General features: G+C 43.8%; 1 protein-coding gene across 2 annotated transcripts in view; it reads right to left on the reverse strand.

Annotated features, from left to right (window-relative positions):
• BIN2 (bridging integrator 2) overlaps window positions 1–15,149 on the reverse strand; it is a 63,628-nt gene that overhangs the window by 30,631 nt on the left and 17,848 nt on the right. For both annotated transcript variants that reach the window (XM_044285410.1, XM_044285409.1), the window contains exons 5-6: window positions 8,275–8,370; window positions 5,857–5,964 (exon numbers count right to left, since the gene is read on the reverse strand). In XM_044285410.1, the coding sequence (XP_044141345.1) occupies window positions 5,857–5,964; window positions 8,275–8,370 (204 nt within the window). The remainder of the gene's footprint in view (window positions 1–5,856; window positions 5,965–8,274; window positions 8,371–15,149) is intronic.

Raw genomic sequence — 15,149 nt, forward strand, 5'->3', positions numbered from 1 at the left:
CCTCGCCACTGGGTGGTAGAGAGGCCTGGCTACCAGCCTCTTGCCCCAGGATTATGGGCCCTCTCATCAGCCAGGCTTCCTTTGTTCACAAAGGACTTTTACTAACGTTTGAACCCCTGGTCTAATTTGTGCCATTTTGGGATATGTGAAATTGTCCCCACGTGTGTATTGACGATTCCCCTTTGTCCTGAGAGATAATTGACTTACTCCTCGGTTGTCTCCAGGACAGAAGACACTGTGTATTCTCCTGCCTGTGATACAATCGCATCAACCCATTGTGTGGGGTAATTGTATCACAGGCAGAGGGGAGGATTTTGTGTGGGAGTGTCTGAGTGTATTGTACGTGTTTATTGGTTGTTTTTTCAAAACCCTGTGGGTGGTAACCTTGTTGGAAAATGTGTATAGGTCAATGCTTGTGTGTTCAATAAAGAGTTCCTGTTTTACCCTTTATCATGTTGAGGCTGGTGTTTGGGTAACTGATCGACACTGGGGATTGATATACGCTGAAGATTTGCTATACTCCCCTGGCTATACTATTAGCTCTTATAAGAGCAGTTCCTGCTCTCTGGATTTAGGAGAGGTTCACCCACTGGAGCCTGGAGCCTTGTCGTAGGTCCAGGGTGGGTAGGAGACGGTGAGACCTCAATCAAGCTTCGGCGGTTCATGGGGTATGCAGTGCTTACGGTGTCAAGTGGAGTGCTTGGAATCCTCGGGAAGCACTAGGAGCATCTATCGACGGAGGTACCCGGTCGGGGTGCTAGGAGATCCGTTACACCATCTATTGAAAATTTTATGCCCATCCCAATTTTTTTTATGTACTTACTGTTTAAACATTATTGTATGCTTCCGTTTCCGTTTGCGATCCGCAAAAAACATATCACAAACAGAAAAACGGAACTGCAAAATGGAACAGAAGCGGAACGGAAACGGAAACACTACTGAAACAAAAAAATTGAAAACGGATGTTTAAAATGGACTGCAAAACCATACGGTCGTGTGCAAGAGGCCTTACACTGAGTGTTACAGCAGTGTTAACCAGGAATACATAATCATCCCCCAACGGGACCCTCACGAATGATATTGACACTGAACGAGGACGGTGTCAGGGGATGCCCTTGTTTAGGTGTGCTATACATACTGCTGACCTGTTGTACCCCTTGAAACTAGAAGTAGGGGCAATCCCATATACAGGGGTTGCATTTTCAGGCATGCAGGTACAATAAATATCTTTTAATGAAAAGGGATTAGTGTTAAATTAATAAGAGTGTTTCCTATCCATTTTAACATTGCATTATAATAAAGCTTTTTTGTTTCGTTTTTAGCGTCCTTGAGTTCTGTGAGTTATTTCAGTCATGTGCCCTAACAATGGTTTAATATGTTATTCTTTTAAATGGCATCTTTTTATTGCATTTTTTCCCAATGTTTGGCTTTTTTTTAAATCACTGTTACCAGAAATATAGTGCTTGTTTGTTAATTTTTTTTTGTTTTTGCAATAATGGGTCAGTGGTGTTTCTTTCCCAAAACTCAGCATGTTCTGGGTGTGATAAAAAAAAATGCCACAAAAAAAAACATGTGCCATTGGAGGATGCACTTGCATTATGATGAGGTGTAAAGTACAGTAAGTATAATGTATATTCTGACAGTAGATGATAGCTCAGCCAAAGTGCAAACATTAAAAAATTCCACCAATCAGGGCCACTGTTAAAATTCCAGCAATTATTGCATCATCTTAAAATCCATTAGCCGACCGGAGAGCAAAACGGTCTACGCGTTTCGACATAAAGTCTTAATCAAGGGATGTCTTTGGCAGAAAAGGAATATGTAACATAAATATTCCTTTTCTGCCAAAGACTAGTGTTGAGTGCGAATATTCTAATCGCTAATTTTTATCGCCACTTCGAGAATTCGTGAAGATATAGAATATAGTGCTATATATTCATAATCGCGAATATTCTAGATTTATTTTTTTCATCAGTAACCTCCCTTCTTGCTTGTGGGCCAATGAGAAGGCTGCAATCTCTTTGTCAGCGCTTAGCAACATCCCTAGCAACCAATATGAAAGTTGCCTACCCCTTACTATATAAGAACCTCCCCAGCAGCCATTTTCTGCAGTTATTTGCAGTTCTGAGAAGAGAGAGCAGTGACATTCCTGTGCTCTGTCCTTTCTTCTAGATCCTATTCCTTATCCAATTAAATTAGTTAGTTAGTTAGCTCATATATATAATACAGATAGTTAGTGGGAGATAGTCAGTGTGGGTTAGATCCTGATATAGTGTACTAGTGCAGGGGCTTCTTTTAGCAGCTCGAAAAAGTTGCAAAAGTGAGACAAGCCTGTATTGCGCGTGCAATATGTGCATATTACATTGCCGATTTTCGCAATCAAGAAAATAATGACTAGAGATCACGAATTCTAGAACTTGCGAATTTATAGCGAATATTAGGCGAAAAATTTGCAAAATACTGTGAAAACGAATATTGCCTATGCTGCTCATCACTACCATAGACATCCCTTTTCTTGACATTAAACACAGTTTTTTTTTTCTATTATAGGAAACATACTAGCAGTAATACTGTGCTGCCAACCCCTTCTTGCCATCCCAAACATGTGATTAATGGGATTCCTTTTGGGGAGACCATTAGAATCCGGCGAAACTGTTCTGAAGACTCATTTTTTTTGAACAAGAAAGTCTTGCACTAGAGTAGATTTAGATCTATGGGGTTGTCACGGATGGTGTTACAGAAAACTAGAAGACACAAATGAACTGACTTGATCCAAAACTAAGGAACAGGTGGGTAAGCCCTGTAAGAGCCCTAGCTCTCCCTTACTGCTCAGCCTATGCAAAAATCTCAATGGTAGAAAATTGCATATCCTCGTTCCTCAACTGTATGCACCTGAACACCCTATAATAGTGAGGGGACACGGCCACCGACTCCCTACACTTAATACGGAGGGAGTCAGGGTCACCTAGGATCAAGCCCACAAGCAAACAGAAATAAAGAAAACAGACTTATCTTGTGGATGCAGTAGTAACAGCTTCTAGCATTAGCACACTCCAGGAAGTTGTATAAACCGCAAAGTGATGCAGTATGGGAAGGGATTTAAAGGGATGCAATCAGTGCAACTACATGACAGCTGAGAAACATAGAAACATAGAATGTGTCGGCAGATAAGAACCATTTGGCCCATCTAGTCTGCCCAATATATCTGAATCCTATGAATAGTCCCTGGCCCTATCTTATATGAAGGATAGCCTTATGCCTATCCCATGCATGCTTAAACTCCTTCACTGTATTTGCAGCTACCACTTCTGCAGGAAGGCTATTCCATGCATCCACTACTCTCTCAGTAAAGTAATCCTTCCTTATATTACTTTTAAACCTTTGCCCCTCTATTTTAAAACTGTGTCCTCTTGTGGTAGTTTTTCTTCTTTTAAATATGCTCTCCTCCTTTACCGAGTTGATTCCCTTTATGTATTTAAAAGTTTCTATCATATCCCCTCTGTCTCTTCTTTCTTCCAAGCTATACATATTAAGGTCTTTTAACCTTTCCTGGTAAGTTTTATCCTGCAATCCATGTACTAGTTTAGTAGCTCTTCTCTGAACTCTCTCTAGAGTATCTATATCCTTCTGGAGATATGGCCTCCAGTACTGCGCACAATACTCCAAGTGAGGTCTCACCAGTGATCTGTACAGCGGCATAAGCACTTCACTCTTTCTACTGCTTATACCTCTCCCTATACATCCAAGCATTCTGCTGGCATTTCGTGCTGCTTTATTACATTGTCTTCCCACCTTTAAGTCTTCTGAAATAATTACTCCTAAATCCCTTTCCTCAGATACTGAGGTCAGGACTGTGTCAAATATTCTATATTCTGCCCTTGGGTTTTTACGCCCCAGGTGCATTATCTTGCACTTATCCACATTAAATTTCAGTTGCCAGAGTTCTGACCATTCTTCTAGTTTTCCTAAATCCTTTTCCATTTGGCGTTTCCCTCCAGGAACATCAACCCTGTTACATATCTTTGTGTCATCAGCAAAAAGACAAACCTTACCATCGAGGCCTTTTGCAATATCACTTATGAAGATATTAAACAAAATTGGTCCCAGTACAGATCCCTGTGGAATCCCACTGGTAACATGACCTTGTTTTGAATGTTCTCCATTGACTACAACCCTCTGTTGTCTGTCACTCAGCCACTGCCTAATCCACTCAACAATATGGGAGTCCATGTTCAATGACTGCAGTTTATTGATAAGTCTTCTATGTGGGACAGTGTCAAAAGCCTTACTAAAATCTAGATATGCGATGTCTACTGCACCTCCAACGTCTATTATTTTAGTCACCCAGTCAAAAAAATCTATAAGATTTGTTTGACATGATCTCCCTGAAGTAAACCCATGCTGTTTTTCATCTTGCAATCCATGGGATTTTAGATGTTCCACAATCCTATCCTTTAATAGGGTTTCCATTAATTTGCCTACTATTGATGTCAGACTCACTGGTCTATAGTTGCTCGATTCCTCCCTACTACCTTTCTTGTGAATGGGCACGACATTTGCCAATTTCCAATCTTCCGGGACGACTCCTGTCGATGAGAAAACGAAAGCAAAACAAAAGGAACCTCAAGCAGGAGGTTCTGAAGTACATCTGTCAGAGCTTCTCAGATGTCTGGTGGTAACAGTACCCCTCCTTCTACGAGTGGACTCCGGACACTCAGAGCCCACCTTCTCAGGATGGGACCTATGGAAAGCCCTGATGAGACGAGTGGCCTTAATGTCCAGCCTATGCAAAAATCTCAATGGTAGAAAATTGCATATCCTCGTTCCTCAACTGTATGCACCTGAACACCCTATAATAGTGAGGGGACACGACCACCGGCTCCCTACACTTAATACGGAGGGAGTCAGGGTCACCTAGGATCAAGCCCACAGGCAAACAGAAATAAAGAAAACAGACTTATCTTGTGGATGCAGTAGTAACAGCTTCTAGCATCAGCACACTCCAGGAAGTTGTATAAACCGCAAAGTGATGCAGTATGGGAAGGGATTTAAAGGGATGCAATCAGTGCAACTACATGACAGCTGAGAGAGGCTAACGAGATGAGAAAACAAAAGAAAAACAAAAGGAACCTCAAGCAGGAGGTTCTGAAGTACATCTGTCAGAGCTTCTCAGATGTCTGGTGGTGACAGGGGTATAGTGAACATATTCTTAAACAGGCCAGAGAGAAAGTCAGCTGAATCGACAGACAAAGGCTACATGCACACGACCGTATGTGTTTTGCGGTGACATCCGTTTGCCATTAATTTTTTTTGCGGATCTATTGTAACAATGCCTAAAACGGACAAGAATAGGACATTTTTTTTGCAGGGCTATGGAACGGACATACTGATGCGGACAGCACACGGTGTGCTGTCCGCATTTTCTGCACACCCATGTGAACTGAATTTTGTGTCCCCACTTCTCCACAATACTTACTTCCATGTTGTGATTAATTAGCAACAATTGTTGAGGGGAGCGGGATTGTGGAGTAGGGGTTTTAAACCAGTCAGTCTGTAAACGTACTATGGTCGTGATTAAGACCTTATGTCGAAACGTGTAGACCGTTTTGCTCTACGGTTGGCTAATGGATTTTAAGATGTTCTAGCACCAGAAACTGGCACTCTTTATTGGCATATTAGGGTAAACACATGTGAAGTCTCTGCTCTTTCTCTACTGTTTGGGCAGAAGTGGAGTGGAGCTCATATATATACAGCATGACATGGATGACATGGAGAGGCTTTGGGATTTTTATTCAACGTACAGTAGATAAAATTTAGAAAAAATGTTTGATACTGACTGATCGGCATTGCTCTTACCTTTGCAATTTTTGCCTCATCTTTCTTCTTAGCATTTTGCAATGCCTCCAGGTGGTGTCTTGCACTGTCATAATCCACCAGTTTTCTCCCACGCTTAGCTATTCTTTCCTGTACAGGTAAAAATACAGTGTAGTAAGTACCAGAATGTACTGTAGCTGTTGCTGACCATTTTTAGTCCTGGTAAAACCTATAATAGATCTAGTTAAAACTGAAGTCTCATGCCTGTATACTCCATTTACTTACTGTCTGGGTGAATTGTGAACAGTAATTTCATTGTACCTCCAGTGAAAAATAAAAATTTGATCTCCTCCTAGTTCCCTAGCAGGTTGCTGTAACCTTATCTGACATGTTAGGATCAATTCACAATGTGTCTGGTATACTATTTCTTTCAACTGCATATAAAAGCATTAACTATGCTTTTCCTTACTATTAAAAAAGGTATACGGATGTTGCGTGAAAGAGACCCGATATGTTTGGCGTATGTACATATGCCAAACTGACACTGAGTTTAATACTTGAGTTGTCGTTTATGTTTTTTTTTTCTATTCCATCACAGAAGCAGAAAAAAAAGAGAGAGCTGCTTTTGTCACATTAGGAACCCCACAAGTGCCCTTCAGACTCCAAATATCTATGAAGTGGTCTGAGCGGTTCTGTCATAGTGTCTTTTATTTTACTTGAAAAATATTGCTGCATGCTGTGCTATTTTGTCCAGTAAATATGACAGAATCTGCGACACCTGCTTTGAAAGAGCTTCCAATGAAGATGTGAGCGTATTCAAAGTTCCTACACATTGCTTCAGTCAGTGCAGAGGTTGCTGTAATCACAGGACTTTATTAACTAGCAAGTTCCCTCTAGAGACATATCAAGCATGTGAAGGAGAATGTGACTCCAGAAACATAAGCAATCTGTGTCCTCTCTATGGCATGTTTAGAAGGCATTGTACTGTCTCCTGGAAGCAAGTGCAGCAAGCCTCTGAGGAGCATGGGGTACTCTCTAAGGCTTTCACTCCCCAGAGTCGGTGCAGTGAAGAAGGGACACCCTATGTTGCCTCAGGTTACTCCCTGTAGCCGTGGACTCCCTGTCTGATGGTAGTTCAGGGCAGCCCATAGTGTTAATGTCCATGTGGGTGCTAGGTAGGGCACATGATGGAAATGCAATGGCCTATGTGTTGTGTCAAGAGCATTTAGAGATCAGGCCAGATTAAACTTAAGAAAAGTCTGTCTTTACTGTTTGCAGGACAAAAGTTGAAGTACATCCAGCAAATCTCTTTACACAGTGCAAAGTCTTCCCAGATCTTCCAGCATGAGCTAAGCAGATGAGAACAGCATTGTCCCTCGGATTACTCTGGCTAAAAAAATCTGCTACACGGATATTTGGCTAATGGCTCTGTTCTGGCAAACATGGCTATTCTGGGGTGCATAGGATGTCTTAACTTGTTTCTCCTTTGCAGTAGCAGGGTCTGGAATGCTTTAAACCTGTTCACCTTGCTGTCTCTCACTATCTCTCGCTTTAGCCTTGCAGATTATCTTCCTCTAGCTCTCTCTTGCTTTCATCTCCTGGAGCTAGTGGAGGTGCCAGAGGCTCAAGGGCTTGGGAGCTGTAGAATTCAGAAGATGAGCACTTTTCCCTCCCTCACTACAGCTACTCTGACTGGAATATTCTGGGGGTGAGGCCCACACCCTAAGCTGCAGAGAGAACTGGATCAGGATTGTTAGTTATGGCCACACCTAGCTCCTGCATGAACATACTGGATGTAAGGTGCATTACATCAAAGTCACAGACCTGTGCAAGACCAGACCAGAGAGGGCCCCTGTGCAAGACCAGCAAAGGGGCCCCTTGCTCTAAAACCGCTCACTATAGAGCCCCTCAATGCCTCTCAAGCCATCCACAGATGCCTGAAAATGAAATTCCTTAGCTCAGTCCATTACATACAGTCTAACAGGCAGCAGAAAGTAACTTTTAAGGTGACAGTGGCCCCCCTACCTCCTGGGCCCCTGTGAAGCAGCACAGGTTGTACATATGGTTTGTCCACCCCTGCATTACATTAGGATTACAAAACATTACAATAGTACAAACCCAGTCCCGGGATACTGCACATTGCAGTATATAATATTTATTTTTTATTTTTTTATTAAACCTTGCACTAAAACCTCTACATGAGTTTAGAAGCTTGAGGAGGTACACTAGGTGTTCATCAGCAAGGATAGAGAGCACTCTGTGTGAGTGCTTCTTTCTCCTCATGTTAGCAATCGGAGGTGGTCTCAACACTGTCACCCCTACCGATTAAAATTTTGATTTGTCAATTCTGTGATTTCTGTGTGGCGTATTCCCTTCTTGAATTTATGAGTTTTCATAATTAAATTACCGCATATTTAAACAATGCAACAACCAGTATTTTTTTATTCAATATTATATCACCTTCATGTCGAAGAACTGAGACATGTAATTCTCCATGATGTGGACGGCCTGGTCAGCTAATTTCTCCTCATAATCACTCCAGAGAAGGTCATTGTTCTGAAAAGAAATCATAAAAGCTCAGTATACATGAAAGCACAATGATTCAAACATAGTCTGATTAGTAGATAATATACAATAGACAATTGCTTTCACATGGTTAGTATTGGGTTGATATTTTTCATCAGTAATTAAGTCAAAACCAGGAGTTGGTCCAAAACAAAAAAGAGGCATAAAGCTTTCTATTATACTTTCACTTCAGGTTTTGGCTTACAAATACTGATGCAAAATATTCACCAAATACTCATTGTGTAAAAGTGGCCTAGCCCCTTAAAGAACGGGCAAAAACCCATTTTGTTTTTTTTGTCTTTTATGCCCTGCCTTCCCAGAGCAATAACTTTTTATTTTTCCTTTCACACAGACAAGGGCTTGTTATTTTTGCAGAACAAGTTGTACTTTCTAATGGCACTATCTTATATTGCATGTGATGTAGTAGGAAGCTGAATTTCTTTTTTTTCCAAGTGGGGTGGATTTGGAAAAAAACGCAATTCTACCATAGTTTTATGGATTTCCTTTTTATTAAGCGTTCCTTATGCAGTACAACTGACCTGTTACCTTCATTTTACAGATCAGTACGATTACAGCAATACCACAATTATATAGTTTTCCTTGCGTTTAGTTATATAAATTGATAACATTTTGGATTGTGTATGACTTTTTGATCCATTTTTGTTAATTATTTTGGAAGGTAAAGTAACAAAAATGGTGAATCGTCCATTTTGAATTCTTTCCTGGTACAGCTTCACCGTAAGAGATAAATTCATTTATATTTTTATAGTTCTGGCATTTTGGGATGTAAAAATGTCTATGATTAGGGATAAGCGGACCCATGGATCCTGATCCCGAACTCCATTGAAGTCATTGGGGACCCGACATTCAGTTTATTATTTTCTGTTATAACATGGTTATATCGGAAAATAATAGCATTCTTGAAACAGAATGCAAAACTATATGGCCATTGTCACGGATGATCCACGAGAATATTGAACCGTCCTCCCAATATTATCAATATTACTATCCCTTATTGATCAATGGGTCTATTAAACAGTATTTATTGCCATAGGGCCCTGAAGCTACAGGCCCCAGAACCTACAATCTGATTACTCAGAGTGTCTGCTTCTGTGTACCCAGAGAACAAAATGGTCCTTTTGTTCAAGTCAGTCAATAGATGCCCAGCAGATAACGCAATTGCAGCTGGTTTCCTTAGGTTGACCCTACACAAAAGAACTTCCCTTTCTGCAGAGATATCACAGCTAGGTGTGAAGACTACACCTGGGGGGAGCCATTTGGTGTCGCTGCCATAAGGGGCTTGTAAGCTAGCTTGAGTCAGACAGGCCGGGACCAAGGTTCCCAGATTGAAACATGAATCTGAGATATGATTTTAACCCTTTTTAACAGAGACCATGCATCTCATGGACGTAAAAATTACTTCATCGTGTCACTCAGAATTCACTGGACATTTACATATGACAAACATAACTCTAGGAGATGCCCAGGTAAAGTTATGGTGTTACCCCATCATAGAACCAGTTATAAGAGTCATATTTGATATCCCTGAACTCCATATTTTGTGGGGAATGTGAATCTGTGCTTGCTAATTATGTACAGCGGAGACATCCCGAGATATGGCACATACCATATTTCAGAACTGGCATTCATCTCAGAAATACAGCCTGCAGCAGGCAGACTCAAAATTCCCCGCCTTGATTCTGGGATCCTTATAACAAGGGCCTAGAATCTTCTAAAGGAGTTCTCCACTTTTAACAACACCTGAAGAGGGCCTCAGCCAGAGAACCCGTGGGCTGTAGGCATATTCGGATTATTACACTCTGGACAAAGGTTTCTTGGACTTTATCCCTGCAACAGACTTTTTCACCAACGGACATCTTTTCTGCGGAAAATAAGTATTTTCTTTCTTTTCTCCCTTTTTGTTTATTGGACTATACTTTCCTTAATCACTGCACATATTGAGAAGTTGTATTGTATATAATTAATAAATGACCTACAAGTAATTTTTCTAGCCATATGCCTGCTTTCAAACACTGCAAAAACGTACCCTAGCCTCTCCGAAGAGAAAGCTACTCGGTTCTGTTATCCAGATAGTGGGTTCGTTGCTCCCATAAATTGCAAGGTGGTGGCAGTTAAACTACCGTGTGTGTGGTTCCGGTCTGGTCGCTCACACGCTTACTTGTGGTCAATCTGCGGTCCAATCCCTGCGCTTTCAGCCTATCAACTGTACGGACTCAAGTTAGACTGTCGGTGTGCTGAATATGGCTGGGAGGCCTGTTTGCGGATTGACCACTAGTGGCGCTGTGACGGTTTTGTGACGTATTGTGGCCGCGGCAGTCGCAGTTTGTCACAGCTATTTAGGGGTTAAAAAAACAAAATCAACTCACCTCATCCACTTGATCACGCTGCAGCAGCTTCTTCTATCTACACTGAATAAGACCTTAAAAGCGAGATGCGAAACGTGTGTCGGGGGTTTATGATCACTAGTCGATATTATTTTTATGTTACTCACTACTGGTAAGCTTTGATCACTTTGTTATTGCTTTATATTTTCCTGATCTTTTGTACCATTGGGAACAGTATGTTTTGCACTATGCACTTTGTTGTATGAGACATATTAGGTTGGGGATATCGCTATTATTATTGTTATTGGGGTTTCTGCATTTTTCAGGCACGGTTGTATGTCGTACATTAAATCAGCTATATTACAACCAGTGCCCCACGACAAAATGGAGGTTGTTGTGAAGGCCCTCATGGCAGCAGTAAGAGACAAACCTGCAGCAACGTGAGGCTAATAAGCAGCAGCAGGAGACTAACCAGTTGCTGCTACAACATGTGATGGCGTTGCAGACAGCAGGAGCAACCCTGAGCGTCCACGATGCCCGGAAAGCAGTCCATGCCGCGATTCCTAAGATAACCCCTGCAGACGACATCGAAACCTACCTGGCGATGTACGAGAAAGTGGCCATCAGGGAAAAGCTACCCCGTGACCAGTGGGCTAAGGTCGTTGCTCTGCTCCTGGCATCCGATTCCAAGTGGGTGGATTTCGACTTGCCGGACGATCAAGCAGCCGACTACCAGAAAGTCAAGGGTGAGATTCTGGCAAGACTGAGGGTGAATTTGTTAGTCCTGGCCCAGCGGGTGCATCAGTGGGGATTCAACCTGGCTGAGCCTGCAAGACCCCAGTATTATAACTTATTTCACCTCTTGCAAAAATGGCTAAAGCCTGACGTGCTGAGTCCCACTGCTATGCTGGATTGCCTGTTAGCCGATATGTTCTAGAGGGCTTTGCCATACCCTCTGCAGCACTGGATCGGTCAGGTGTCTCCTGGCAATGCCCTTGAGATGGTGGACCTGGAGGAACGCTATGAAGCTACCAGGAATCTAAAGGAGAATTCTGTCAGGAGGGGTGTCGGCAAACCCCAGAGCCGATAAAACCCGCCCGGGATGTACCCATGGCGGACCTGGCTCTGATAGTCTGCTGGCGGTGTCAGGAGCCTGGCCATGTAAGGGCTGACTGTCCCCATCAGGTTGAATCCATGGACACTAACTATGGCTACCGTCAGTCACTATATGCTAGGAGGCTGTGTGCAATAGGTATCCTAGAATCTCTAGATCACTTGTGCCAGGTGGAAGTGGGAGACACTCCGGCGGAGGCTCTGCTGGACTCAGAGAGTCTGGTCACCCTAGTAAGGGCTACCCTGGTTTAGTCCACTGAGTATACTGCCTGGAAAGTCGGGGTGATGTGCATCCACGGAGACTTAAAAGACTACCCCACCGCGCTGGTGTCTCTAACCACAGTGGCCGGTAGATGGACCGACAAGGTGGCTGTCGCCACAAATCTACATTATGAACTCATAATAGGGAGAGACTTCCCGGGCTTCCCGGCACTGTGGCCTGCTATGAGAGTGACTGATACCCATGAGACAGGGGTAACCTTAGCAGAATGGCCCGGCTCAGGGGGGAGATCAGAACCCAGGGAACCTGAGACTGAAGGTCCAGCGGTAGGGGTGACCTCCACTTCGGTGGAAGAGGGGGAGACAACCCTGCTAAGTGTGATGGTGGGAGACGTGGAGGACTTGCCGCCGGGTCCTAAATTGGGAGATCTCAATGTCTCTGGGGATAATTTTGGTACCGCCCAATGTCGGGACCCAACCCTATCCCGCGCCTGGGAAAATGTGTTAATAGTAGATGGTGAACCACAACAACCTGGGGGGCAGAGTCAGTGTTTCCCCGTTTTGTGGTTAATTGGGATATGTTTACCAACATATTCTCGGGGGTCACCTGAGGCTGCAGAAAACTCAGTATCGTATTCTACAGTGGTTTTACTGGCCCAGCATATTCAAAGAAGTGGAAGAGTTTTGTAAGTCTTGCCCGACCTGCCAGATAACTAGTCCCCAGCAACAATTCCGTAGACCCCTAGTACCTCTCCCGATTATCGAAGTACCGTTTGACTGAATAGCTATGGACCTCATAGGCCCAGTACCGAAGTCCACCAGAGGGCATCAACACATCTTAGTGATTCTAGACTACGCCACTTGGTACCCGGAGGCGGTGCCACTGCGTCATGCCTCAGCTAAACTCATATCTAAGGAGTTAATGGAGATGTTTTCCCGAGTGGGACTACCAAAAGAAGTTCTGACTGACCAAGGGAACCCTTATATGTCCAAGGTGATGAGGGAACTTGTAAGTTGCAGCACATAACACAACTACGGACATCCGTTTACCATCTGCAAATGGATGGTCTGGTAGAACGGTTTAACCAAACATTAAAAAAATATGTGGAAAAAGGTAGTGTCTAAAGATGGGAAGGACTGGGACCTCCTTCTGCCCTATCTCATGTTACCAGTGTGAGTTACCCAAATGCAAGATCGGATAGGGTCTATAATCGGCAGGCTCGGGTCCAGATCTTTAACCCGGGTGATCAGGTTTTGGTTCTGGTGCCGACCGTGGACAGTAATTTCCTGGCTAGGTGGCAGGGGCCCTACGAGTTACTCGAGGAAATTTGAGATGTAAACTACAAGGTACACCAGCCAGGGTGGCAAAAGTCAGAGCAGGTGTACCATGTGAATTTACTCAAACCATGGAAAGATAAGGAAACCTGTAGAGAAGACAGCCCGTGGCCGGGTTTTCTAGGAGAAGAGGTATTGGCCCCTCTGGATGATGCAAGAGAGACGGCTGCCACGGTAAAAATTGCTGATAGTCTCTCCTCTAAACAGACTCAGGAGGCCAAAGAGTTAGTTAGTCGGAACACAGATGTGTTTTCAGACCTCCCTTTACACACTTCCATAATCCAGCATGACATTGTTACTAAGCCTCAGGCAAAAGTCAGATTAAAACCATACTGGATACCCGAGGCTCGGGGACAAGCCATATCAAAGGAGGTGCAGCTAATGTTGCAGATAGACGTCATTGAGGAGTCAAAAAGTGAGTGAGCCAGTCCTGTAGTATTGATACCCAAGCCGGACGGGACGTTGCGGTTTTGTAACGACTTTTGAAAACTTAACGAGGTTTCCAAGTTCAAAGCGTATCCCATGCCCCGGGTGGATGAGCTCATCGAGAGGTTAGGACAAGCCCGGTATTTTTCTGCTTTGGACCTGACAAAAGGGTACTGGCAGATGCCCTTAACGGAGGCTGCCAAAGAGAAAACTGCCTTCATTACGTCTGAGGAGCTGTATCAATATAAGGTCTTACCCTTTGGTCTGCATGGCACCCCAACCACTTTTCAGCAACTAATGGACATTGTGCTTCGTCCACATCGTTTGTACACTTCGGCTTTCCTGGTAAAGTCACCTACCCAAAGTACAGGCCGTAGTGGACTCCCTTCGGAAAGCTGGCCTAACCGCTAATCCAAAAAAATGTGCAATAGGGTTAAGTGACTAAGAACCTGGGGTATGTCATTGGGCGCAAAGTCAACAAACCCCAAGTGAACAAAATAGAGGCGATATGGAAACTATTTGCCACTAGGCAAATAAAGTCATTCCCGGGAATGGTGGGCTATTACATGAGGTTTGTTCCCCACTTTGCTACTCTAACCGCGCCCTTGACAGGACTCTTGAAGGAACACAAGTCAATGATGGTTCGCTAGGATGATCGGACGGAAGAGGCTTTCTCCACTTTGAAGTTGGCCCTGTGCGGGTCCCCGGTTTTGGTGACGCCCGACTTTAAAAGGGAGTTTATAGTACAGACCGATGCCTCTGAATTAGGCCTCGGTGCTGTACTGTCTCAGGAAGTTAACGGAGAGGAGCATCCCGTTTTCTTCCTCAGCCATAAGCTCACCCCAGCCGAGACCCGGTATAGTATAGTGGAGAGAGAGTGCCTGACTATCAAGTGGGCACTCGAGTCTCTCCGTTATTATTTGTTGGGGAGAAAATTCTGCCTGGTAACCGACGACTTCCCTCTCAAGTGGGTGAGCCAGGCCAAAGACAGAAATGTCCGGGTCACCAGATGGTTCCTTGCCCTACAGAACTTTAAATTAACAGTGGAACACAGGGCCGGCTGGTCACAGGGAAACGCGGATGCCCTGTCCCGGGTACACTGTCTGTTGTGTGTTCACCCGCTCAGGGTTAAACAAAGGGGGGGTATGTGACACAGTTAGAGGTTTGGTCTGGGAAAACAGGCATTTTCCTCCCAGTATGTGCTGCTGGGCTGATTTACAGCCAGGTGAGGTTTTAAGTGCCGGTCCGGGTTTTGGCAGCACCTGGCTGTCCTTAAAAAGGCAGCTGGGCTCAGAAGCAAGACTTGTTTATGACTGCTTGTTTTGTCGCTTG

Source organism: Bufo gargarizans, chromosome 3 (genome assembly GCF_014858855.1).
Source record: "Bufo gargarizans isolate SCDJY-AF-19 chromosome 3, ASM1485885v1, whole genome shotgun sequence".
NCBI classification, from domain to species: domain Eukaryota; kingdom Metazoa; phylum Chordata; class Amphibia; order Anura; family Bufonidae; genus Bufo; species Bufo gargarizans.